The 27556-nt window shown below is 36.7% G+C and overlaps 1 protein-coding gene across 1 annotated transcript; it reads right to left on the bottom strand.

The window, feature by feature from the left end:
- Positions 1-62: 62 nt before the first annotated feature.
- On the bottom strand, positions 63-25763 carry LOC145768317 (uncharacterized). The gene is made up of 8 exons (XM_082579793.1): positions 25640-25763; positions 24786-24936; positions 24057-24220; positions 2750-2911; positions 2059-2223; positions 1750-1860; positions 954-1064; positions 63-727 (listed from the first exon to the last, which is right to left on the bottom strand). Exons 1-8 carry the CDS (start codon positions 25761-25763, stop codon positions 522-524), a joined length of 1194 nt encoding a protein of 397 aa, XP_082435919.1. The 3' UTR covers positions 63-521.
- Positions 25764-27556: the final 1793 nt, after the last annotated feature.

Raw genomic sequence — 27556 nt, 5'->3', positions numbered from 1 at the left:
GTTCGATTCCCGCTCAAGAAAACATGGATATACACCACTGATGATCCCAAACAAGGGTGAAACTCGAGGATGGCATATTTTATTGTCGTTCGATCGAGGCCTTAATTGCTTCGACAAATTCTCACAAACTCTCACATTTCATTTTTACTTTAGAAAAAGTTGAATTTTTCTATTAAATCTTTAGTCACTTATTGCATAGTTTTCTAGAAGCATGCGATCTACATCCGTGTGTCAACATTAATGTAGATAGAAAATCGTAAAACTTATCTTCCAAAAATAACTTAACATTATCGAAAATCAACAATAGAATTTGCAAGTGTGATGTCATTTCAGCTAAACAAGCGCGGACTTTCCAAATGAGGCAGATGAAAGTGTGGTTGCAGCAAACATCCAATATCGTTTAGCTAATTTCTCTCAAACATGAAAAAGATCGTCTTTTACAGTTTAGTGTTCTTCTAAAGAGAGATTATACTATCTACTGATATGAAGACTCGATAGAAGAAGTGTTCTTATTGCCAAGTCTATCTGCATTGGAATTGAGTGTAATCAGGTCTCCAAACATTTCCGCTCAAGCAAGTTAGAGTTGACACAAACGAGTTGAGTCGTTCTCCTTCCTCTCTACAGGTGACGTCAAACATTGAACCTGGTTCGTGGACCTCTCCAGACAATTCGTCAATCAAAACGCCGTCGTCTAGACGATTGGCGTCAAAGAAGCAAACGTTTCTTGCTGAAGAGATAATATTATTATTATAAATAGAATCATTTATAGAAATTGTTGGATTCCTGTAAAATCGTCGGTAAATCCCACTACTGGTGAAATTGACTGTTAAGATTTTTGAACAGTCGTTAATATATTGACAAAAATCGCTTCTGTAGTTGGTAATCTATTTATGTTGCACAATTTTACCAAATGTGTATGCTCTTAATGATCAGTGTTCAGTGAAAATAGTCACCTCTCGCGCAAGTATCTCCTGTCCAACGTGACGTACAAGCACAGGAAAATGAACGGCCCACAACGCTGCACACTCCGTCATTTCTACATGGTTTCAGTCTACATGCATCATCTGCAATCAGAATAAACTTCAATAAACCGTTTTGAGTATACGAATTTAAGTAACAACCATGCATTTAATATAACACAAACCAACAACAGAATTGTATTATGTACCTGGCCGGTCAAGTACACAGTCATAACATTTATACCAAGCACACCATTCATTAGACTTACACTGGAATGAAATAAACATTTCTGGAGAATAGAGTATGTAGCAAAACGAAGAAACTCATAAAGGTCGGACAGTTGATTAGACAACAAATAAGCTCCTAAGGCCCACAACGGCTTATCAGGCCATGAATTACAAGTTTTGATAAACAAAAATTAGTGAATTTTTGAGTTAAACCCAATGCTAAAATCAAGAATTTATGTCGTTAAAAATCATTCTGCTATCTACAGCCTGAAAAGTAATAATTAAAAATAAATCATTTGAATCAGGTTACCTAGATTTAAAAAACCAACAAACACTATTCTACTCTTTCAACGTTATAATCACGAGATCAATAATTTGTAATAATTCACGAATGTAATGCTTTTATATCCTTACGGAAAAATTAAATGTGTTGGCATTTGAATTAAATTACATCTTAAACTTCAGAGTTTGGTCATCGATTACAGGGCTCTGGCACTTAATGACTTAATCACATCATGAATTTATGCACAACATATCCAATATATATTGAAAGAAACGTTACACTGAGAGCAATCAGATCCAGACCACTGTCTTCTGCATTCACAAGTGAAGGTGAGGCCGACTTTTTGACAAGTCCCACCGTTACGGCAAGGATTGGGCAAGCACAAATCAACTGTAAAATAAATAATGGTTTTAAATTGATGGAAAAAAAAACTTTTAAACTCCCAACTGAAAACGTTTAACAAGGTGTCTTGCAATGTGATTTGAACAATGATGTTCGTTTGGTAAAACTTTAGTTCATAAACCATAAGGGCTTCAGTCATAGATGGCCATTATATTTTACCTTGTTTTCCACAATAGTTTGACTAACCTTCGACAGGGCAAGCGTCTTGGTTGCATTTCTGTAAATTTTTTCGTGCTCCTTTGCAATATATTCCATCAACAGAAGGACGAAGACATTCTCTAGTTCTCTCTTGGTGTCCTGTTCCACAGGTTAACGAGCATTGACCCCAATCGCCCCATATCGACCATCGACCTGGTACACAAGAGTTAGACACAAGCGTGCAGATTAGGCATCATTTGAAATCAGAAATTCCTCAGCAAAATTGCAAAGTTGAGTTTGTGCAATATAAATTTTGCCTGCTACTTAATATAATAGTAAAAAAAGTGTTTTCAAAAAAATTAAAACACAAAATTTGTAAAGTTTTCAATTGGTATCTGAGTGCTTTATTATAAACCAAAATAAAAACGTTCATTGATATCTAACCGATCATAGAATATTCAAAAGTTGTTAAACAAAACTTTATCTGTCCAGGCTTGGCTTCCTAACAAAGTCGGAAACGAGCAATCGATAGAACAAGTTGATTATTTATTGCTTAATTTTTGACATTGACAACTTTTTCACTTTAACACAATTTGATCAATATACATTTTGATAATTATCATTATCTAGCTTAACAGAAATTGAAAAAATGTACCAGGTGCAATGAGAGATATATCAATGGTAAAATATCGTAACAATGATGTAACATTTGTTGATTAAATTATTATACTATACTTACTGTATGCTTTAACGATCACAATTGCTGTAGGGTCAAAAAAATCGATAAAAAAAGGAACATTTCGTTTCCATTCAGTCGCAATCTGGAGCGGAGTCATGGCCGAATCTTTTGAATAAAAAGTGCTGGTACGGTCTCCGCTTCCATACGCAATCCAACGGTTCTCTAAAATTTTGTTTCAACCAAGTTATTGTATTATACACGCTTCTTGAACATGACGTAATGACTTAATATAAAATAATATACATACTCTTATAACCTCCGTTATATCAATATATTGATATAGCTTGATCTGTTTGGCATTAAGCACTTTTGCAGTATGACGAGTGTTCATTGTTAACCTGCAGTGTATATGCAAATTACATTGTTGTGCAAGTGCCAGCATTTGATGAATGCAAAATAGCAGTATAGGCAAATCAGATTCAAAAATCTCTAACCTTCAAATGCATGAAGCTATATCAATAAAACTATATGCATGGGCAATATAACAAAGAATGTGACGTCACAAAGTTACAATTGAAGATTTGAGTTGTAGAAATATAAAGTAACATTTATAAATATTTAGTTATCATCACCTTTAACTTTTTTTATCTCCAAAGTCATATTTTAGACTTAAGTAGTTGTGCAACTCAGGTTTTCAACTGGTAATTATTATTAGTGATAATGATATCATTATTAGTATGATTATTGGTCTTGTTATTATTAATAATAATATTTCAATTGTCAATAACACTGTAGTAGTATGACAATTAGCTAAATATCAGCAAAACACAAAATGTTACCAACGCAAATTTCTAGTAATGTGCATTGAAGTATTGATCCGGCTAAAATTAATTTTTTAAATACAGCAAATACAGATCAAGATTACAAATAGAAGAAAACTTTGGGGTTGGCGTTTCTCAAATTTCAGGAAAATTATAACTGATTTGTTTTTTCTAAACACAGAGAAACCACAAACTTCTTTTGGAAAACACAAAGACAATAATTTACTCTTCTATGTGCTAAGTTTCATATAATTTTGTACACGAAAGTTTACAAAGATGTAAAAATGTAAAAACAAAACAAAGATGTATTATTTAGACTACAAACCAACATCGTAATTTTACAAGTATATGGACTAATGATATTAAAGACTGGTCTGGACTTGATTACAAAGCGACAATAGCAAAATCTCCCGACAGAGAAACTTGGCGCTTTATTGCCTTCAACCTTCGATGACAGGAATTAATGATGATGATAATAATATATAATAATATTGTATATATGATATAATATATAATATATTAAACTCTATTTGCACAAGAACCTTCTAATGATCTCAAATTTTTTAAGGATTCCTGTCTGATACAAAAAATATATTTTATCGTCCTAAAAAAGGTAAGCCGTGCCTCTTTTGAGCACAATGTATCCCGAGAAGGAAGAAAAGCAAGAGTTCGACAAGAAGCCAGAAATAATGGACCAAAAAATATGAACATTATGTATAAGCTGCAGCAACAATGTGTGCATCTAGTAGTCCTCTGCCAACAGTGTAACGTATAAGCTCCTCACTTCCTGCTGTTGAACATTTGTCTGTAAATCACATCAATTTCTTGATTGTGATTTTGTTTAGATATAAAAACAAACTTTGAAAACTAAGTAATTGCATGTTTAGCTAGCATTGTGACACTGCGGGTCTATTGGACGCGACTAATAAGGAATGCTTTCAAACTTTCTTGGCCATTTTAACCCTTTGCTTTTCAACGTTTTTTTGGAAGTTAACTGCTCAAGGGGGGGCCGTTTTTGGATCAAATTCAATCAGCTGTTACGTGTTATCCGCTGATGCTATTTGAACAGAAGTTGCACTGGTGTGAAAGCAAATCATTTGTATATAAGTTTGAAAAGTCATTATTTTAAAATTTTATATGTTAAACTTGATATTTCAATTTTTGCAAAGGTACCCAAAAACGACAATTTTGATTTAACTTGCCGCTATTTAATTACCGTGCTAATCCGATTTCATGCAAACTTCTGAATAACAAAGAGCTCGATCGAACGCACGAAGTGTGTGTGCGGTGTGCCGAATCATTGCATTGATTAGAATTTACGACTTGCGAGCAAATCTTATTGTAAGCTACTCACTGATTCTAAAATAGTTACAATCAAAGTAACATTGTTACACGAATTTGAAAAAAAAACAAAACTGCGTTTGTTGTCTTACATTTTTATCCTAAACTAATGCATTCCCAAACTCATGGCTAGCTTCTAGTTTTATGGAACCAAATTTCTCATAAGTAACACCTTAGCCTGCTTGAATAGCTGTTTACATCTTCGTTTGTGTATTTAGGTCTACAATTGAGTTTGTAGTATGAATATTTTTAGTAGAGAGAAGACAGTTGAACAAGTTGTTGAAATTATCTGAAATTTCTAAGTTCAAATTAGGTGCTTTTGAAATTGTGGATTTGTGTCAAGTCGCATCACAAATATCATGCAGGCCACATCATAAGTCATTTCGCTTACGGGTGTTTATAAACATGACTCATAAATTACATCCACAAAAAATACAGCATTTATATCAACAAAGCTAAGTTCGAAGCTCACTTTTTATTGAAGATTGTGTCAATCAATTCGAAATAATGCAACAGCGAATTGCCGCCAGCGTCGAAATAATGCAACAGCGAATTGAGGAACGTGCGTAAACAAAGGAAATGTGAAATAACCCACAGTCAGCAAATCTACATAAATTTAACGTTTACAAATGTTGAATCAATGTAAAAGGACTGGATTGCTGACTGGGTCCTTATTGTTTGAAGCACTAAAAATACGCGTAATATCGACAACATCAGCAAGGCAGTGATTATGTTTCTGGCCAAAAAAAAAAAAATAACTTTTGACTTCAAAGATAAAAATGATTATAACGAAGCTTCAAAGTTTGTCGTAAAACATTTTACAGAGATACAATAAACATAATCATTTTGTGCCAGATTGTGAGAAGACTTCCTAGATTCTTTCCAACCATTTGCATGATTGCAAATTATTTTCTATAACTCTATATTGCTAAAAAATGGCTTCTTTGTTGAAACAACGTGGCTACAATTCTATAAGAAATTCTTAGGCCTACTACATTGAAGTAATGAAATTTTTTTTGTGATTTTGCTGATGACGTTTTACAATATCCGAGAAGTAAAAAATAATAATGATGAATTATTTTATAAAACCGTGGTTTGCAAGTGCTTCACAAAAAATTGTTGAGGGAAAATTTACTATTAGACGTAAAACGTTTGTAAAAGAAAATTGTCGGTTTACGTATTTATAATGTTTATTGCGCTGTTATCGAATTATAAACTGCCTGTATTGTCTACCTTTGTGGTTGCCGGCCAGCTTAGAGCAGCATGCAAACCATGCGTTTTTGGTATTTGCATCGTGTTATGATTCTCGAAAATCTCCCACAAGGTCTTTATTTTTATCGTGATATTTTTGTGCCTTGTCTGTCCTGAACTTGAAGTCATTGTGCAGCACAATCCACATCGGTTTTTAGACTCAGTCTTCATTGAAAATCTTTTGTGTGGTGCATCATTTCAAGTAGTGTCTTCCCCTAAACTGTTACACAAATCGCCCAGAACCAGAACCATCGTGTTATCTTACAGCAGTTGAGAGCCCGTTATTGTATGTGTGGAATTATTACTGTAGATGTCTGACTAAATTCATGCCAAAGTTGAGCAAATTCTGCTTTCGGGATCCTTGCCGTTATTTACGGTATTTTTTGTTGATAAGTTTGGGCAGCATTTTTCCAAGATAAATGAAGACATCGGTATTGTTCGTCACTTAGATTTAGTTTTCTCAGCATTGTTTATTCATTCTTTGATCCATTAGTTTGTCCCACTTTTGGTATAATCGGATCGTTTATAGCCTAAATGGCGGGTCTTCACAATAGCCGGCCTCTTATACATTGGCGCAACGTATTCAGATGTTGAATCAATGATGAAGAAAGCTGATTTGTTGTTTGTCTTATGTGACGCCTAACTTTATGCCTCGTCTACAGTACAAAATATTTTGTAATGTACATTGTGTACATTGTACATTTTGTTTGTAGGCCTACATTACAAAATATTTTGTAATGTAGATGAAGCATTATCATCTTTATTTTGCGCTCTTTGGAACAAAACACAGTGCACTGTGAAACAAAAATACAGGACATAACAACAAGTAGGCGACATAAATCAGTGAAGGGACGCCATCGAGTTAGCTGCTACGTGTAAATGAAGCCTATCTCATAATTTTGAGTATCTCACAATTACTGTTTGCAAAAACGCTATTTCTCCGGCTTCTCCCAAAAGCATTTGCAGTGATACATTTCCTCAATTGCAAGTTTTGTCAATGAGAGCATTTCCATAGAACGTTTATTTCGAAACCAAGTTTTCGTGTCTTTATCCAAGAGAAGATTTCTTATTGTAACGTTTTTTATTCGTCAATGAATATTATCTGCTTGAAACAACTGTTTTGAATAGTTTGTGGCCTCCATAGCCTACTATTTTGATCGTGGATTGCTATTCTTCTTTGTAGAGCTGATAACGCAAAAAACGTTTGCTATTATTGTTTCTAATTAACAGCTTTGCGATCACTGGCTTTTCTTTGTAGCATAAGAAATAACGCGCTTTGTATTATTGAGGTCAAACCAAACAAAAGAAAGCAAGAGAATGCTTCTCTCTGCTCGCGCATATCGATGCACGAAGCAATTATGAGCTTATGGCTTGTCATCGCAATGTAATCCATTTCACGCTTTGCTGGAAGTTAGCTAGAAATAGCAAAAATTCACCAAAATCTTGAATTTACAAGAAAACTACACAACTTTTAGCATCAAATTTAATATCATCAGATCCGCCTGGCAATTTTAGGAAAAGTCAAGAAAAACCAAGTGCATGGCGTTACTGTGCTTCAAATAATTAAAGGAAATATGAGGGGGGGGCCAAATCCGGCCTCCCTTTGAGGAGCAAAGTGTTAAGACTAATTGATTACCTGTATTGAAAAATATGAAATATTTCTTTTCACGATTAATATTTTCTGTTTGGATATAAAATGGTCGCCCTTGACTCAAATATCCATAGATGGGAACGTAAAGTCCATTGAATTCAGATATTGATGTCGTAAATCTGAAGGAATGAATCGTATTGTCCCATTTCATGCAGACATAGTTGTATGCTGCGTTACAACTCTGGACCTCCCACCAATAAGAAACTGCCACAGTGCGAGCAGTTACACAATCGCGATCTGCACTGTTAGTGCTTTGACGTAAATTGCTTCTTTCATAATTGTTTCCAAGTCTGTCATCATTCACCCAAACAAATTGTTCTTCATTTTGCATATCTGTGAGACCAATCCAATACGTTTGTCCGTTTCCAAACCTAGACACTGCATTATGAATTTTATCTTGCACTTCTTTATTATTTATCACTGGCAGAGTCGCTCCTTGTGTCAAGCATGAGTTTGAAGCGTCCTCATAAGTTGCCGGTCTGTTTTCTACTTTGAAGCAGTATGGTGGGTCACTTACATATCCTGTTGGACATGGATTCAAACCGTCGATAACTGCAATAACAATCAATAGTTTAAATTATGCACATTTGTTCATTTTGTTTGGAAATTAAGTTTTTTCACTAAAGATATTTATAAAAACAAACGTAGCCAAAACACTACATGGTGAATGATATAGAATATAGATAGTTAGATATACCACTCCTGCCAAGATGATACATAATGAGATAATAATATCAACCTAAAGACTAGATAAATTAAAGTTGCTGAGCACTTTTCTAACTTAACCTTTCGATCAAGTAGTAGTTAAAACAAATGTGTAATGCGAATTACAAACGTGGTGAGGTGGAGGCGGATGGAAATTGCCCTCGATTTTTAATTTTTGTTATACAGTACACATGGATTGAAAGAAGCGTAATTTAAACAAGCAAGTAAGCTGTATGGTAAGCAACACCTGTGTGTGTTTGATTTAATTAAACAGTGATGACCCAATAAGGCTTTGAAGCAAAAAGTTCTGCCTGACTGGTCTCAAATTTTCTGAAGTATTTAGCAGCAAATGAATCGTTATAATGCTTGAATGGTTAATTGAAAAAATGTTCTTGTAAAACAAAATTTCTTTCACGTTTCTTAAAGTGACTGAAAAACAGAGGCTCCACTAGAGCAGTAGCGAGTGAAGTAGGCTAAGTTAGAGTTAAATCCAGATTAATCCATTGCGACGCTATCGGTTTAAAAATCAGCTTAGTTGCACACTTTTATTTAATAAATTCCTTCGTTGCTTTTTATAAATATGGAAAACAAAAATTGCGAACTAACTATGGTTAGTTCGAGCGAATAAAATTTTACAAAATAAAAAAAGTGCAAACGGTTTTTTTAAGGTGGAAAAACACAGATCTAGAGAATGCTTTCCACCTTTTTGTAGCGGATTCACTGCAAGTCCACTTACTACAAATCTTAAATCATACAGTAATCATTTCTACATCGCTACCTTCGCAACGGACGTTCCTGTTTGACCAGCGGCCATTTGACTGACATCTGGCGGTTGCTATTCCAATCAATTCATGACGGCTTGCGTCTTTACAAGAAAGCGTCACTTTATCCCCAACAGACCAACTGGGCTTCAAAGGGCGGATATGTATTTCCGGCTGGAAGGATGAAGTGCACACTTGAGCTGTAAAAATGAAAGTAAATATAGTAAAACCAGTAATTATAGTAAAACCAGTAATTATAGTAAAACCAGTAAATATATTAAAACCATTTAAGATCGTAAGACTGTTTTAACACTAGAACGGCCGAGGTGTCGAAATCGACACTTTTAGAAATTTAGTTCACTATTTTGGGCCTTAATTGTTATCGCAACGTTTTCAAAGTTTCAGTAGCTTCCCAATTATGCTTAAATTTTATAGTTCAGTATTATTTTTCTAAAAAATCTTTTTATGCTATCTACAATGTGCGGATATACCTCCAACGGCCGAGGTGTCGAAATCGACACCTCATACAAATTTAATAAGATTTGTACAGTATAAAAGATTTTCTGTGTGAAAAAACTAATTCAATAGTTTTCACAGTTACTTATAGCGTTTCTCATGGTAATTTTTCAACACTCGGCTTGATGTGTGCTATCGCTCGGCTTGATTTTAGGTCACCCTACTGAGTTTAGAAATACCTCAGGGGCGTATCCTCAATGGAAGCAAGGAAAGCATTGCTTCCCCTGCCAAAATTGAAAAAAGAGAAGATGATAATTTTAAGTAAAACGATGTCGTAATTTCTTTACCTGAATACGAATTAGAACAGTTTCTAACTCACGTGCTCGTATGATTTCAGCTCGGTTTTAATTTTAAAAAAGTTGGAAGCTTACGGAAGCAAAGATTGTATCGCTTCCCTTGCTCTCGTTTTTGCTATAAGGAGAAACAAGCGAGAGAGAAAGGAAAAAAGCAGCGCAAAGTTTGCGAGATTTATGTTTCTTTTAACAAATCTATGGAAGCAATATTTAAATTGCTTCCAGAGTTGCCAGATTGGACGAATTCCTCGAATTAGGCTTTTTTTTAAATTAACTCTTCAAAATGCATAATCAATATTTCTCAAATATCGTAACCTTACGAGATAAAAACCATATTCACCATTGTGCAATACATGTTCTATAGGCTACTTGTTTAATACTCGTAATGTGGCCGATTAAAACTCATCCGCTACAGTCTTTTTATATTTGCTAGTTTTTGGCTACTTTCAGAATTATTTTTGCTACAGTTTATTAAAATCCGCTACAAGTCATAAAATATACAGTATGTAGCCTACGTTTTATTATTTTTAATAGAAACAGGTAAATATATCCATTTGGCCTTTTTGTCTAATATTTTCCTTGTTTTGGCCTTTTTTTGTATTATTTTGGCTTTAAGATCTTTTCATGGTCTGGCAATTCTGATCTGTTAGATATTGTGCCAGTGGGATAGGACGCTAGGTAATGAGAAAATCTAAGGCGCTGTTATGGTTATAATATCAGCCTAGTAAGCAAAAGTTTGAGCCAAATGTTGGCTTTACACTGTTATCTTAGCTAGATGGACTTTGGCATAAGACATTACATGTGAGGTCTAGGCTACATTTGACTTGACTGAAATGAACTCTGGCTTAAGCTACTTCAGCAGTAGGTAGCTGTAGCTGAGTTTTTGGCGTTCTCTAATTTTAGTCGCATTTTTTGCCCGTTTGTGTGTAAGAGCTACCTTTAATAAGTTAATAGCTGTTTATCTGCTAATAAATTTCATACAAATATTACCCTAAAAGTGTTTCCAGAAAGCATTCTAATCCATTATTTGAGTGTAATTTTGCAAAAAAATTCCCGGGGGGCATGCCCCTGGACCCCCCTAGAATACACGTGCCTTCGGCACGCTCTAATCCTCCACGAGTTTTATTGCTTCCCTTGCTCAACCAACCAGGATACGCCACTGAAATACCTTTCACAAATCTATGAGCGATTTGCGACAGATAAGTTTATTCATATTCGAGAGCCTCTGGAAGGACTTGTTGCTAATTGCATCAACAATTACACTCCGGATTGGAGCCTACCAATCGATGAACAGCTATTTCCAATGGAAGACAGATGTCCTTTTATCGTGTTCATGCCAAACAAACCAGACAAGTTTGGCATGAAATTCTGGGTATTAGCCGAGGTTCATTCAAAATACGTATGCAATACAGTACCGTACTTATCGTACCTCGGAACTATTGAAAGAAAGCAACGAAATGGAAGGCTTCTCCCCGATGCTTCATCAAGATCACCACCAATTTACACAGACAAAGCGGGTACAACGTCACAACAGTTAACTTCTTTACTAGGGTGAATCTTGCTGGTTTACTACAGAAAAGATATATAACCATTGTTGGGACTGTTCGAGCTAACAGTAAAGGACTGACAAAGGAGATGACCAAGGGTGGACTAGAAGGATTTTCCAGTAAATTCTTCTACAATTCAACGAACAGCTGTATGTTTGTAAACTATCTGTGCAAAAAAATGCAAATGTCCTTTTCACTATGCATGACAGCTCCAGTATTGATGCAACAGAGAAAAAGAATCCCTCTGTGATCCATCTTTATAGCTAAAACAAAGTAGCAGTAAGTTGATGTGTTTGATCAAATGGCAAGAAAGTACACCACACGTGCAGCAAGTAAAAAATGGCCTCTTGCAGTTTGGACAAATATGCTAGATATTGCAGCTTAGAACTCTTGGATTATTTTTAGAAAACGTTCCAGCAGCAACATCAGCCGATGTGATTTTATCCTCCAGCTCCTTGAGAGCTCTTGAGAACTGTCCATGTGGTGAAACAAAAGCCGACACTGCAGAGAGAAGAAGAGCAAGGACGACTATCTAGAAAACGCGGAAAAATGTGCTGGATACTATTGCAAAAACAATACAGTTACCATTTGCGGCCACTGTCAAAAAGTGGGAAGTGTGATAATGGTGACTGGAAAGTTACAGAGTGCAAAGGCTGCACAGCGTAAAGTGTTTGTTGGTTTGTTTGATATTTTTCTCCTGAATAAGAAAAATTTGTGATTTTGTGCTATTTTTATGATAATTATGTCTTCACTCTGTTGAATTTTTAGATCATCGTACAGAGTCAAGATACAAATACAGTCAAGCTTCGAACTGATCAAAACCTGGTAGCCTACGTCATAATTTTTGTCTAAAACCAACAAATGAACAGCGCAAATAGGTGACAAAAGTAATAAGTGCTTCAGATAGTTTTATCACTGTAAATTAAAACGAAATCTTACTGCTAATTTTGCGGAAAAATAAAGTTTTTGTGAAAAGTGTCGATTTCGACACCAGCGGCCGTTGGAGGTATACTTTTTTATTGGCCGTTCTAGTGTTAACTAAAACAAGTTTAGTGGTTTATAAACATTAGTCCGGCAGAAGTATGACTGAACCTGGAAATTTTATGCTAAGTTTTTTTTTATTGATTTTGGTAGCCTAGGGTCTACTCTTTCAGAATCTGCCGGCTGCACTCCGAGCATCCTTGAGCGTTTTGAGAAATTCAAGATGGCGTCCAAAATAGCCGCCGTTTCAGATAACTCCCTATAACTCAGTTAGTATTTGACCTAGGATGATAATTTTGGTGTCTAACCATATGTTTTGAGGGGCAAGGAATCCATTGAAACTATTTATTTGACTGGTTGGGGATTGCATCATGTAGAAATGCAATAATGCCGCCAATAGGGCTGCCATATTACAAAATTCAAACAAAAACAAACAAATTCACTTGTATTTGGTCTAGAATGATAATTTTGGTGTCTATCCATATGTTTCGTGGACAAAGAATCCATTTCAAGGATTAAAACAGTTGCATATGAATTACATCACAGTAAAATCCAAAATGGCTGCTGATATATTTGCGAAATACTTACAGAAAATCATTATTTCTGCGACTTTGCTTGTGAAATACCATCTAACATCACTCACAAATGTCACCATTAGTTATCACAAATGTTACCATTTATTGGTAATGTACAAGCCTCTCTCACAGTCACAGGACAGTCAGTTGTTGTTATCATCTCATCATTAAGTCACCTAGTCCACAAATCTGTGACGTTGTCCAATTGATTAAAATGCTAAGTAAGAGTCTGGCTGCAACCTGCAGCATAACAAGCACAGAATATTGTACATTTCAAACCATCCCTTGTGCAGCTGCAAGAAAGCGTTTTGCAGGGGTTGTCACTCTTGCATCCACATCTGATCATGCGCATGACAGTTTCTGGGGCGAGTTCAACATTTGCGGGAAGGAGAACCGGTTGTAGCGTTTTAAGTTTTGAGTTTTTCACCCATCCGTACATTTCTACATCAAGTTCAGGCGGATTTCTGTCTTCCAGTGAACGCCACACAATGGCTTGGTAATGGGCCCTTCTTACATTCTCTTTTAAGGCCTCACTTGTAGGAGGAAGGGAACAAAGTTTTGGTGGTACCACGGAGGCCCGACCCGTTTTGGATGCCCATACCCTCCAGCGTGTTTCGGACATTGATTTACTCGTAGTGTATTGGCCGTAACAGGCTGACATGAATGTGGTTGCCTGCGCAATCACTGATTCTATGGGAGAATCAATGACCCCTAAAAGTGACAGTGAGTGACCATCTTTCAGAACCTTCAATGCAGTACCTTTGCCAACCCCATAGCAGAATGCTACCGTATCACACCCAGTAAGAGCATGGGCTGGCAGGAGTTCATTCACAAAAGAAATATGCTTCTCTACGGTTTTTCCTATGTCAATGACTGTGCGTTCCTTAATTGGTGATTCCATGGTGATACGATTTTTCATGCTTCCAACGTGATAATAATGAAGCAAGAGAATGAAAACGTCAGTGTCATCGGATATCACAGTTATGTCACTCTCTTCATTATTTCGAGCAGACAGCATCACCTGTTGGACAATGATATTGTCCGCTTCCTCATGACTAGTTGAAAGGTCCGCCCTCCTGATCACTACACCACCATGGCTGATCTCCAATGGGGCAACGTCCTCACCAATCACTATCAACTTGTGACTTTGGGTGTATTCATGGAATGACTCGTCTTCAATCAGAAGTTTAACAATCAGGTTTATCAACTGCTTCTTGTTTTCGGTCACCGTCAATACAGTCTTTTGAGGTGGTAACTTGGTGTTCAACTGCAGCTCGTGGACTCGGCTAACTCCAGTGGCCCTAGCACTTCTGGTGACACTCTTAGTACTGTAATCGTAGTACCGATCGAACACTAGGTGAACGTCCCCAACTTTTAGTCTCTTGGCAATGGCATGCTTCAAGTTGTTTACGTAGTCTGTAGTGGTGCCCTCTGCAGGCCAAGGAATCACCCAGAGTAGGGCTGAACCATCAATCACAACTACTGAAGTGTCACTTGCTGTTGTCCGAGCAGATACTTCAACCTGAAGTTGTCGCTTTAAGGAAGATTTTGATGTTGCAGCTCTCATTTCTCCTGTGGGGTCAAACATAGACGTTGGTACTGGAGCCACTTCGTAGGATAGGACATCTTTTATGTTAACATCACGCCCACTAGCCTGTTGGCCTATGACCCTGGAGTAGATGACATTCATGTCGTACACTTTACTACCTCCTACATCCACATGTTTCTTTGTAGTCACCATGGTAGTCACGGTCTTGTGAATTGTGTCATGTAAGCCATCAAGTAAATTCTCTCCAAATTCGCACATCTGTTTGAATCCTTTCTGCACAGCCTCCTGCACATTCACTGCCGGGGTTCCATGTTGACCTGTTGCAATGTTCACTAGATCCTCTGGATGTTTCTCGGGATCAAGTGGATCCATACATTTTTGAAGCTTTGTCTTTATGGCTTGTCGGTCCTTGTTGTCATTCTCTATCCGTGCCTTCTTTTCTTCCTTATGTCCACTTCCCTGATCTTCAGAATCTCCAAGCATTTCGCCCAGAGCAGCCTCCACAGTACTACATGTATGAAGACTCAATGCCCAGATCTTGAGCGTATCCAGCTTCAAGGTTATTCCTATGATGCCATTTGGGGCATGGCCATATCTCATAAAAGTAGTTTCTATAAACATATCACTCCACAGGCCATTCCATAGTCCGCGCTGGTGCCTCATCACATGCTCCCCTTTCATGAACCGGACTAGTACCTCTTCTGGGAGGGCTTTCATTGCCCTTAGGTAGCACATCCCATACCTTGCATAATGCACATGACCAGCGGCAAAGAAATAGGGAAGCATTTGTTTGCATGCCTCAAGATGCAACAGCCAATCAGCTTCCCGCTCAGCTCGGACAAACCTCATGATAAGGAACACTGGTTTGATTAACATGTCCACCCACAATTTGGCAGTCTTACTCCTTTTGGCTATGTTCTCCAAGACCTCCACGAAATCCTCCTTTGACTCAAGTGTATTGCAATCAAGTACTCCTCGAAGAACTTCCTCAGCCAGCATTCTCAATGCTCGAACGTTCTGCGGAAATTTCTTTCCAGTCAACATTTTTGCGACTCCTCCAAACACATCACTCAGAACTTCCTCCAGTCCACTGTTTTCCATCAGAGTCCCGATGCAGCCTATGAAACTCATCAACAAGTGCATACCACCCAAGCGCGGGATGACATCTGAAAACCTTTCTGGGTAAGCCCACTTCACATGTAATGCAACTTTATATAGTTGTAAGTCACAGGTAAATACCACAAACTTTTGGTCAGCATTATGTGTCACCTTTTGAGCTTCCACCATTGCTGTCATTATTGTATCTGGGTGGGATGGCACAAGATCAATCAAAGGCAGGTATGCCGTCTTAGTCTTAGGTTGTTCTGTTTGGCCTTGATTGCGTGTAAGAGCTGTGTTATTGCCATTGTACTCGGGACAATTCTGTTTCTGAACATCCTGAAAGAAGGCAAAGTCAGTTTCGTCCGCTCTTTGTTTTAGAGTAGCCTGTTGCGCGTAACTTGAGTGAGAGAACTGTTCTAACAGCAGCACTCTAGGGCATTTTTGGTTTCCTGGGACCATTGTATCTCTGTATGGTGACATCATATTGTATTGGCTCCGACATCTCCTCCTTTGAAATTGGTGGGATTGTCTCTCTATGGCATCGATCAGCATCAGATGGTGATTCAGGTTGTGTAACCAGAACAGCTAACGAGTGGGTGGAAAGTTTTCCATTTTGCGACGAGATTTCAGCATCAAAATTATCGACAACTACTTGTACTAAACCTTCTGATGCATCAGATATGCCAAGACAGGATCGTTCCATTGTTGCAGCTTTCGCAGCTGAACGCTTGAAGCGTAATACCTCGTCATAAGAACATGTCACACCGAATGACTGCATGGTTGTGATGATATTTTTTGATCTGCCCAATTTTGAATCTAGTGTTATCTGCAGAGCCGTTGGGTTGTTCTTGACAGCCCCAGTCAAGATTGATGCCATCATTATGGCTGGGAAAGTCCTTTCTAGTTTTGCGGATACAAGTCCTAGTAATGTCATCAATGTTTCACTTACTTCGTTCATTGCAATGTCCTTATTAATTGTTGTTGAGTAATGGTTTTTATCCAAGTGAATGCCTTTGACTTCACTTCTAACCTTTTTCGCAATTCTATTCAAGATCACATCAGTATCATCGTCATCCTCATCTATTAGTCTTAGGGATTTTGCCGCCCGACAACGGAAACAAACAATGTTTGCTAAACCTGCTGAATGCAACACAATAAGATCATCACCGAAGAAATCTGACAATTTCCCTAGCAGCGTTTTCCGTGACTGAATTTTGTCCACATTTTCCGTGTATAGTTTGTACAGGTCAATCGAATTCCAAAGTTGTGACAGTTCTTTCTTCATCACACCAATGACGTATTCCATGGCAGGATCATCTTGCTCAGGTTTATCTGACTTAGTTGCTGCAAATGTTACGTGATCGAGAGACAGAAAGCTTATTCGACAGTCTGTGTGGTATCTTGCTTCAGCAGCATGGAGATCACCCACAATCCCATGAATGCGGAGTCTAACTTGTTCAGCCAAGTAATCATTTCGAACAACACATGTCTCTAAGATCGATTTCTTCAGGGTCGTCTTTCTATCTGGACTGAGTATTTGTCTGAATTTATAAGCAATTCTCCAACGTGATGGATTCTTACTGTAATTCTGGAGTTCACATTTTTCTCCACAAAACAAACAGTCCTGAAGGAGATCAAACTTTCCACAAGCCGACGATTGTCGCCTTGTCTTTGGGGGAATATAGGATGATGGTTCTTGGGAATGTTTTCGCTTATTAAACCCTTTAACATGATGAGTGGATGTGTAACTAGAAACACAGCTTTTATGGCAGTCAATGGTTAAGTTAGCATTATTCTCAAGTTTTTCCTGCAGCGAAATGTGTACATCGTCATCGTAGATCCTGCTACATCTAATAATGTTCTGAATTCTGGCAGAGCCTGCCTCAGTAAGTCTTTCTGATTTGTCGTCACAGCTGAATTTCCAATTGAAGACGCATTTTCTCTCCTCCAATTCTAACCTCGTGCTGGAGTACGGTTTTCTAAAATAGATAAATACAGGCACTCAGGTACGATTCCATCACGAATAATTAACACGAAAGTGGGAATGCATACAGGGTATTTACCGAATATGGTCCGTCATAGCCCAAGAGTCTCCGAATTGATCTCGATAGTTTCGAAATTGAATCTGCATTAACGATACGCGGAGTTATAGTCACAAATGTATGATCGAAGCACCACAAATACACAACAAAGAAGGTTCGTACGTACCGTTAGTGGCCTAAGCTTGAGAAATTCTCTCTTTTGCGCACTCAAAGATCAGTTTAATTCACTATACTGTACAGTAACTAACGTTCTTAAATTGAAAAACAAACAGAAGTAAGCATAATCATCATTCATCCTAACTAAATATTCACAAAGTTTTCATTTTACTTCTCTGACAGTCTGACTGCTTATAACTAGAACATTGAATTATAACAAGCACTGCTGCTTCGAAAGAGAGAACACTGTATCGATCTTTCTTACAAGCCTGCTGAGACGCAAGTTCGCGCTTGTCAGTCAGAAAGCAAAGTGATTACGTAGCATAGTGGGAGTTCGAGATTAAGAAATTTACAGTAGGTTAAGTGTTCGGCAAATACATCAGCAGCCATTTTGGATTTTGCTGTGATGTAATTCATATGCAACTGTTTTAATCCTTGAAATGGATTCCTTGTCCACGAAACATATGAATAGACACCAAAATTATCATTCTAGACCAGTGCTCTTCAACCTTTTTGTCAACGCGGAACCCCTCATGTACTTTCGCGTTTGTCACGGAACCCCACTAAAAAAAATTTACAAATTACAAATTGCTTGGTCAGAAAATTAAATATTTCGTTATTACACTGTTACACTTCAAAAAATAATTAGACATTTCAAAACATAGACAGTTATTACAAAAGTTATAAAGTCAGACATTTAATGACTCTGTTGTTGCTTATCTTTTATAATCTTTTTAAATCGTGGTTCAACGTTGTCCCAATGCGTCGTACCATTTTCTAACCTTGACAATTGAATTACATTTGGTCAGCTTCGGCGGAGGTGTCTCTGTTACAACTGAACTACAAGGCTCATTTCCGCCCACACCTTCGCTGTTGCTATTCTTTGGCTTCATATAAGAAAATATGCTATTTTGTTTCATCTGGCTTGACTAAACAATAAAAATTTGGTTAAAAACTGTTTTTACTTTATTCTCACAAAGGATCAACAGCAGCTCAAGTCTCTACTCAGTCTGCTTGTACTTCTGTTCTGTGATCTGTACACCGGCTACATCCTATGACTGTGATGCAACAATAACGTTATTGTTAATAGAATAACAATGAACAGCCAGTGACGCAACAATTATAGCAATGTTTTATTCGGTTGATGACTGCAGTCAACCCCTCGTTTAACAAACTGGCCTTCTACTTGAAGTGTGAATGCGGTGCAGTGATGTAAAAAATCGAAATGACGCATCAAAATGCTGAAGCAAAAAATCAATTTCCCTAAATAAAACGAGGAACCCTTAAAACCCTTGCGGAACCCTTAAAACCCTTGCGGAACCCTTAAAACTCACGGAACCCCACTGCATGTTCCGCGGAACCCTAGGGTTCCGCGGAACCCCTGTTGAAGAGCACTGTTCTAGACCTAATACAAGTGAATTTGTTTGTTTTTGTTTGAATTTTGTAATACGGCAGCCCTATTGGCGGCATTATTGCATTTCTACATGATGCAATCCTCAACAAGTCAAATAAATAGTTTCAATGGATTCCTTGCCCCTCAAAACATATGGTTAGACACCAAAATTATCATCCTAGGTCAAATACTAACTGAGTTATAGGGAGTTATCTGAAACGGCGGCCATTTTGGACGCCATCTTGAATTTCTCAAAACGCTCAAGGATGCTCGGAGTGCAGCCGGCAGATTCTGAAAGAGTAGACCCTAGGCTACCAAAATCAATAAAAAAAAAACTTAGCATAAAATTTCCAGGTTCAGCCAAAAAAGTGGATTTGGCAACCGGACTACATGTAGGCTACGCTTCAATAACAAGTGACTCTATTTAAAATAACTCACCTACGCACTCCGGAACTGGTGCCGACCATGTCTTGTCGTTTTTACACAGCAGAGTATCTTGGCCAGAAATCCGGTATCCGTCGTAGCATCGATAGGTAATTTCTTCCCCAATCGGAACTCGAGTTTGACGTTCAGACAAATATCCTTCAATTGGTGAGTTGGGAACGTCACAACCTTCGACTGACAACAAAGAATGCTGTACCTTTTACTTTGTGAGCGAACAGAAAGAAATACACAGCTGAAGCATCGATCAAAACAACACTGATGACGAGGTTTACTTCAGCGACACTTTAGTTTTCAAAATTTTATTTCGCTTCACTATTGGTAGATACAATCTAGGCTACTTACTCTCAGTGCAATCCTTTCCGTCGTAGCCAGAAGCGCACAGGCATTCAAAGTCATCAATTCTATTGATGCAAGTAGCTCCGTTCTTGCAAGGCGTGTCATTGCATTCGTTGACTAAATGTTCAAAAAATCAGATCGATCAGATCGTTTTATGATTATTCCCTGAACCAAATGATTCCAGCAACGACAAAGTATTGTAGAAAGCTCGTTAACACTTTGCTCCTCAAAGGGAGGCCAGATTTGGCCCCCCCCTCATATTTCCTTTAATTATTTGAAGCACAGTAACGCCATGCACTTGGTTTTTCTTGACTTTTCCTAAAATTGCCAGGCGGATCTGATGATATTAAATTTGATGCTAAAAGTTGTGTAGTTTTCTTGTAAATTCAAGATTTTGGTGAATTTTTGCTATTTCTAGCTAACTTCCAGCAAAGCGTGAAATGGATTACATTGCGATGACAAGCCATAAGCTCATAATTGCTTCGTGCATCGATATGCGCGAGCAGAGAGAAGCATCCTCTTGCTTTCTTTTGTTTGGTTTGACCTCAATAATACAAAGCGCGTTATTTCTTATGCTACAAAGAAAAGCCAGTGATCGCAAAGCTGTTAATTAGAAACAATAATAGCAAGCTTTTTTGCGTTATCAGCTCTACAAAGAAGAATAGCAATCCACGATCAAAATAGTAGGCTATGGAGGCCACAAACTATTCAAAACAGTTGTTTCAAGCAGATAATATTCATTGACGAATAAAAAACGTTACAATAAGAAATCTTTTCTTGGATAAAGACACGAAAACCTGGTTTCGAAATAAACGTTCTATGGAAATGCTCTCATTGACAAAACTTGCAATTGAGGAAATGTATCACTGCAAATGCTTTTGGGAGAAGCCGGAGAAATAGCGTTTTTGCAAACAGTAATTGTGAGATACACTCAAAATTATGAGATAGGCTCCATTTGCACGTAGCAGCTAACTCGATGGCGTCCCTTCACTGCTTTATGTCGCCTACTTGTTGTTATGTCCTGTATTTTTGTTTCACAGTGCACTGTGTTTTGTTCCAAAAAGCGCAAAATAAAGATGATAATGCCTCATCTACATTACAAAATATTTTGTAATGTAGGCCTACAAACAAAATGTACAATGTACACAATGTACATTACAAAATATTTTGTACTGTAGACGAGGCATAAATTTAGGCGTCACATAAGACAAACAACAAATCAGCTTTCTTCATCATTGATTCAACATCTGAATACGTTGCGCCAATGTATAAGAGGCCGGCTATTGTGAAGACCCGCCATTTATAAACGATCCGATTATACCAAAAGTGGGACAAACTAGTGGATCAAAGAATGAATAAATAATGCTGAGAAAACTAAATCTAAGTGACGAACAATACCGATGTCTTCATTTATCTTGGAAAAATGCTGCCTAAACTTATCAACAAAAAATACAGTAAATAACGGCAAGGATCCCGAAAGCAGAATTTGCTCGACTTTGGCATGAATTTAGTCAGACATCTAATAATTCCACACATACAATAACGGGCTCTCAACTGCTGTAAGATACATAATAATCAACCTGGTTCTGGGCGATTTGTGTAACAGTTTAGGGAAAGACACTATTTGAAATGATGCACCACACAAAAGATTTTCAATGAAGACTGAGTCTAAAAACCGATGTGGATAGTGCTGCACAATAACTTCAAGTTTAGGACAGAAGAGGCACAAAATATCACGATAAAAATAAAGACCTTGTGGGAAATTTTCGAGAATCATAACACGATGCAAATACCATAAACGCTTAGTTTGCATGCTGCTCTAAGCTGGCCGGCAACCACAAAGGTAGACAATAGCCTACAGGCAGTTTATAATTCGATAACAGCGCAATAAACATTATAAATACGTAAACCGACAAATTTCTTTTACAAACGTTTTACGTCTAATAGTAAATTTTCCCCCAACAATTTTTTGTGAAGCACTTGCAAACCACGGTTTTGTAAAATAATTCATCATTATTATTTTTTACTTCTCGGATATTGTAAAACGTCATCAGCAAAATCACAAAAAAAATTTCATTACTTCAATGTAGTAGGCCTAAGAATTTTTTATAGAATTGTAGCCACGTTGTTTCAACAAAGAAGCCATTTTTTAGCAATGTAAAGTTATAGAAAATAATTTGCAATCATGCAAATGGTTGGAAAGAATCTAGGAAGTCTTCTCACAATCTGGCACAAAATGATTATGTTTATTGTATCTCAGTAAAATGTTTTACGACAAACTTTGAAGCTTCGTTATAATCATTTTTATCTTTGAAGTCAAACGTTATTTTTTTTTTGGCCAGAAACATAATCACTGCCTTGCTGACGTTGTCGCTTTTACGCGTATTTTTAGTGCTTCAAACAATAAGGACCCAGTCAGCAATCCAGTCCTTTTACATTGATTCAACATTTGTAAACGTTAAATTTATGTAGATTTGCTGACTGTGGGTTATTTCACATTTCCTTTGTTTACGCATGTTCCTCAATTCGCTGTTGCATTATTTCGACGCTGGCGGACTAAAAATGTATTTTCAAATTGATTGACACAATCTTCAATAAAAAGTGAGCTTCGAACTTAGCTTTGTTGATGTAAATGCTGTATTTTTTGTGGATGTAATTTATGAGTCATGTTTATAAACACTCGTAAGCGAAATGACTTATGATGTGGCCTGCATGATATTTGTGATGCGACTTGACACAAATCCACAATTTCAAAAGCACCTAATTTGAACTTAGAAATTTCAGATTATTTCAACAACTTGTTCAATTGTCTTCTCTCTACTAAAAATATTCATACTACAAACTCAATTGTAGACCTAAAATACACAAACGAAGATGTAAACAGCTATTCAAGCAGGCTAAGGTGTTACTTATGAGAAATTTGGTTCCATAAAACTAGAAGCTAGCCATGAGTTTCGGAATGCATTAGTTTAGGACAAAAATGTAAGACAACAAACGCAGTTTTGTTTTTTTCAAATTCGTGTAACAATATTACTCTGATTGTATCTATTTTAGAATCAGTGAGTACTGAGTAGCTTACAATAAGATTTGCTCGCAAGTCGTAAATTCTAATCAATGCAATGATTCGGCACACCGCACACACACTTCGTGCGTTCGATCGAGCTCTTTGTTATTTAGAAGTTTGCATGAAATCGGATTAGCACGGTTAATTAAAGGCGGCAAGTTAAATCAAAATTGTCGTTTTTAGGTACCTTTGCAAAAATTGAAATATCAAGTTTAACATATAAAATTTTAAAATAATGAGTTTTCAAACTTATGGACAAATGATTTGCTTTCACACCAGTGCAACTTCTGTTGAAATAGCATCAGCGGATAACTCGTAACAGCTGATTGAATTTGATCCAAAAATGGCCCCCCCTTGAGCAGTTAACTTCCAAAAAAACGTTGAAAAGCAAAGGGTTAAATGCTGCTAAATAAACCCCTAACCCGATATCTATATAAAGGAATGTGGTATAGAACCGAATCATTGTTCTTTCAATAACCGCAAACTTGAATACCTGTAGCATATTTTGAATATTTGCAAACTTGTATATCGTAACAGTTACTACAACTAACTATTTACAAGCTGATCTTATAATTAAAAATATTTTTCACGGCACGAATCTCAACCTAACCCTAACGGCACTTGATGAAACTGTAATTTCCACGTTAGATTTGTAAAGAGCCAGCTGAGTCAATTTCCAGTTCAGTTGTATTCGCTCATGGCCGAATAGTCAATAAGATTAAAAATGAATAAAGTTGCTTCTGGGGTGACCAGACAGGGCATCAACTCCCAATCTATAGTGTTTGAGATAGATATCTGTCCAATTAATCCAGTAAACCAATAAATAACTTAATCACATACCACATTCGCCTTCTGATATCACGATATCATCCACTTCCACTTGGGCATCTCTTGCGGTTGGGTTGGCAGCAAATTCAATTTGTCGATCCACATCAGAAGAAGGAAGAGACAAATCAGCATTGAGCCATTCGTTATCCACGTCGCTGTCGTAAACCTTCCAAATTCTAATGGAAATAATCACGAATAACATTTCATTTTATTTTACTGCTGTCAACGTGAGCAAAAGGCAAAAGCTACAAGTTATGTCTTGTTTAGCAAACAAGCAAAACGATAGATTAACACTTAGCGCCTCATGTTCTGCTTAAAACAATGCATCACCGGTTCTAGTAAAAGTAACCAACCCCATCAGATGTAATTGAGAGCTTTTGCCCCTGTCATAATAACATACAAAAGCATAATTACTTTAGCGGACAAAAGCTAATTAATAGTTAATGTTCTAATCATCTAGAAAGTGACAAATTGTTCAATTCAGAAAGCCGACCATTTAGTTGGAATGTTTACAACAGCAAGGTTGCGTGACGTTTTAGAAACAATTCATGGCAAACTGAAACTATATTTTAGACCTTCCACAAACAAAAAATTCCTCCGATTACGCCTATCAATGGTACCCGTCATTCCACGAGATTAGCATTCTAAGTAGGAATTTCTGACAAATGAGAAGATCAGTGCTGTGTATGGTTTAGTTTTAAAACTAACTACTGTATTTTAAAAATGTAAACAAGGAATTACATTTTTCGATTTCCACCTTCCAGACTGTTAACCAGAAAGTCATTAGTTTGACCCAGATTTTGTATCCTATAATGAAAACTGAGGCACAATTGATTTTTTCTTAGATCTGAAGATAAAAGAGTCGCGCGGCTTCTGGCTCTGATGACAAATCCTATGATAAAAACGTCATGATAAATAAAGCTATAAATTTGTCTTTATCACTTTACAAAAGCGAAACAGCAAAATTTGTTTAGACTAACTATTTCTTTGTTCTGATATCAAATGTTCAACGTAGTTATATTTTCCTCAAGTTTATTTTCAATAATGACATAAAATACTATACAACCAGACGACACCTACAGAAAGCAGCAGTAGATTACACTGGTCTACACAAAATTCTGGTAAATTCTGACAAGAGATTTTAGGTGAATTCGGGATCCTGAATTCAAATCTGGTGTTATTATGCCTATCCCACGATTTTGAGATATGAAAAACAATATCGCATTTTGACATCTTTACTTGACTACGGATAGCTTGAAATTTATCAATGAAATTACTGCAGCAACTTGTAGTTAGCTTATTACTTTTTCCATGTCCTATTATACAACAAGACTTACTTGAAGTCAATGGTCTCAACATCCCTTTTGATTGTCGGTAAATTTAAATAAAATCAGCAATCCACACAAGAGCAAGATATAACAACAATAAAATATAAAATGAGAGACAGCATCATTACAGTGTTACGATGCACCAGCTGAATATTTAACTAAAGATGTAATTTGTATGATCATAAACTTCAAAGAAAAACTAAATTCTTCTAACTAGCAAGACATAAAACAATTATAATTATTATAAAAGCAAAATGATTTATTCACCAAACAAAAAAATCTTTTTCAGAGATTTTCGTTTGGACTTGGCACCAGGACCATCAGTTTTCAAGAACCAGCATGAACCACCCATCATGTTATGGTCCCATCGACCAAGGTACACTTTTTTCATGATTATAAATCTTGATGCAATCGCTCGCTTTTATTTGTTCCTCACATCATCAAGATTTATAGGAACGAAACTTATTTAGATGACTTTTTAAGTAATATATATTTATGTTCATTTCGTAACCTTTTGCTTCAAAACTAACTATAGTTTCCAGCTTTTTTTTTTTTTTTCAAAACATTCTCTGATCACTGCAGAGAGGGCATTCCATGCTATATCTGCATCTGAAGTCAATCATGACATAAAATTTGCATCTTTTAGTGACTGTCTTAGTTGAAGTTAATTAAATAAAATACAAGTTTTCCGTTGTAATTTACTAAAACGAGGAAAAGCATGACACATACAGGCACCTTCACATGTTATTTCATTAGAGTTTTATGTGTAAGAAAAAAAAATAAGCTTTTAGCTCAATAGCTCATTTATGATATTTTCATCTTCAACTGTCAAACTTCTCCTTGAAACCATCTATCAATGAGTGTTAATTCCTGCCTCGGCTATCACAATAGCGCATGAAATGTGGGAGCTTAGATAACCACTTTGCTTCGTGATAGCTTGTCATCTTCAGATTCATGTAAATAAGCCAATCACGTTCATGATACTTCAATTTGTACAGTACAAGTTTGATATTTTCATATTATTATAGGCTATACTAAACATATTATTATATATAACATATATAATAAACATATACATATTATTTACGCTATACTAAACACACTGGACAAGTTCAAACCATTTTTTGAGTTGTAAATAAACAGTTTCAATTCTTTTGGTTTATCATAAAACAAGCACATTTTTTCAAATTCTTACTGTTACAATTTATCAATCCATCATCAGAAAGAAAAAACCTTAAAAACTTTTCTTACTATTTGTGAAACATGTTACACTGGTATCAGGATACATTGCTCGATTTCTTTGTAGACTTAAAACCAAAAATTCTGAAGAATGTTGTGGTCAATATCTAAGTCTCCGACTAAGTCCAAATCTAACTACTGTAATAAAATAAAATGAGCTTGTCTGATAAATATCTTGCAGATTGGTTGTTTACATTCTTGCGTCTTGCAATTGATCTGAGGAGGGAAAAGGACATTTTCTTCAATCTCTAGGATATTTGTGGATCTAAGTATACACGGATCACTGTGTGGAATAGGTCTCCAGCAAAATTCAGATTTGGAAATGACAAATGATATTTATTTTTATGTTGTACCCACATGAATCACACAAAAACAATAGTCATCAATATCATAGTTGCTTCCTAATCTAAACCATTGCATTTCAAACATTCATCTACACATTTTTTTCTTCAGTATTACATCTTAGAATGTCCACAATAGGCTTACGTGTACTATAACAAAAGGCTTTAATGTACGCCCTGTGGGACATACAGTACGCTCAATTTTTGTCCTGGTCTCCCAGTTTCATTTTGAAGTAGCTTAAGTTGATCTGTATTACGAATGTGGTAACTTAACATTTTTAGTTTACTAACATCAAGCATGTATGTACATATGCAGCAGAAGTAGTTAGGACCATAGCAAGATCTTCGTATCTAGTTACAAGTAGCCATATTACAAACGTAACTTATTTTTATGTGATCTAAGCACATATAGCTTCTTAGGTCATTGTACGTTGTTTTCACGTCGTTTTCTATGTTTACTGCTGTTGTGGAGCTCGGAATGCAACCAAGCAATCAGTCACATGTTTGCTACCGGGGCATTGGGGTCTACACGCAGTCTTGCGTCCCGTTTACATTGCCACTCTTTTGTGTACTGCACCCTACCTTCCAGCCCTGTTGTGCCTAA

The sequence above is a fragment of the Aplidium turbinatum genome, chromosome 4 (genome assembly GCF_918807975.1).
Source record: "Aplidium turbinatum chromosome 4, kaAplTurb1.1, whole genome shotgun sequence".
Lineage (NCBI taxonomy): Eukaryota > Metazoa > Chordata > Ascidiacea > Aplousobranchia > Polyclinidae > Aplidium > Aplidium turbinatum.
This window is presented reverse-complemented; position numbering and strand designations above follow the sequence as displayed.

What these genes read in the sequence shown, in the direction of transcription:
- LOC145768317 (XM_082579793.1), bottom strand. Translation starts at nt 25,763, where the DNA reads ATGAAAAAAGTGTACCTTGGTCGATGGGACCATAACATGATGGGTGGT. An exon ending in AGACGCTTGCCCTGTCGAAG is followed by an intron (nt 1,861 to 2,058) that starts GTTAGTCAAACT and finishes TTTATTTTACAG; the next exon opens with TTGATTTGTGCTTGCCCAAT. An exon ending in TGGATCTGATTGCTCTCAGT is followed by an intron (nt 1,065 to 1,749) that starts GTAACGTTTCTT and finishes TTCTGATTGCAG; the next exon opens with ATGATGCATGTAGACTGAAA.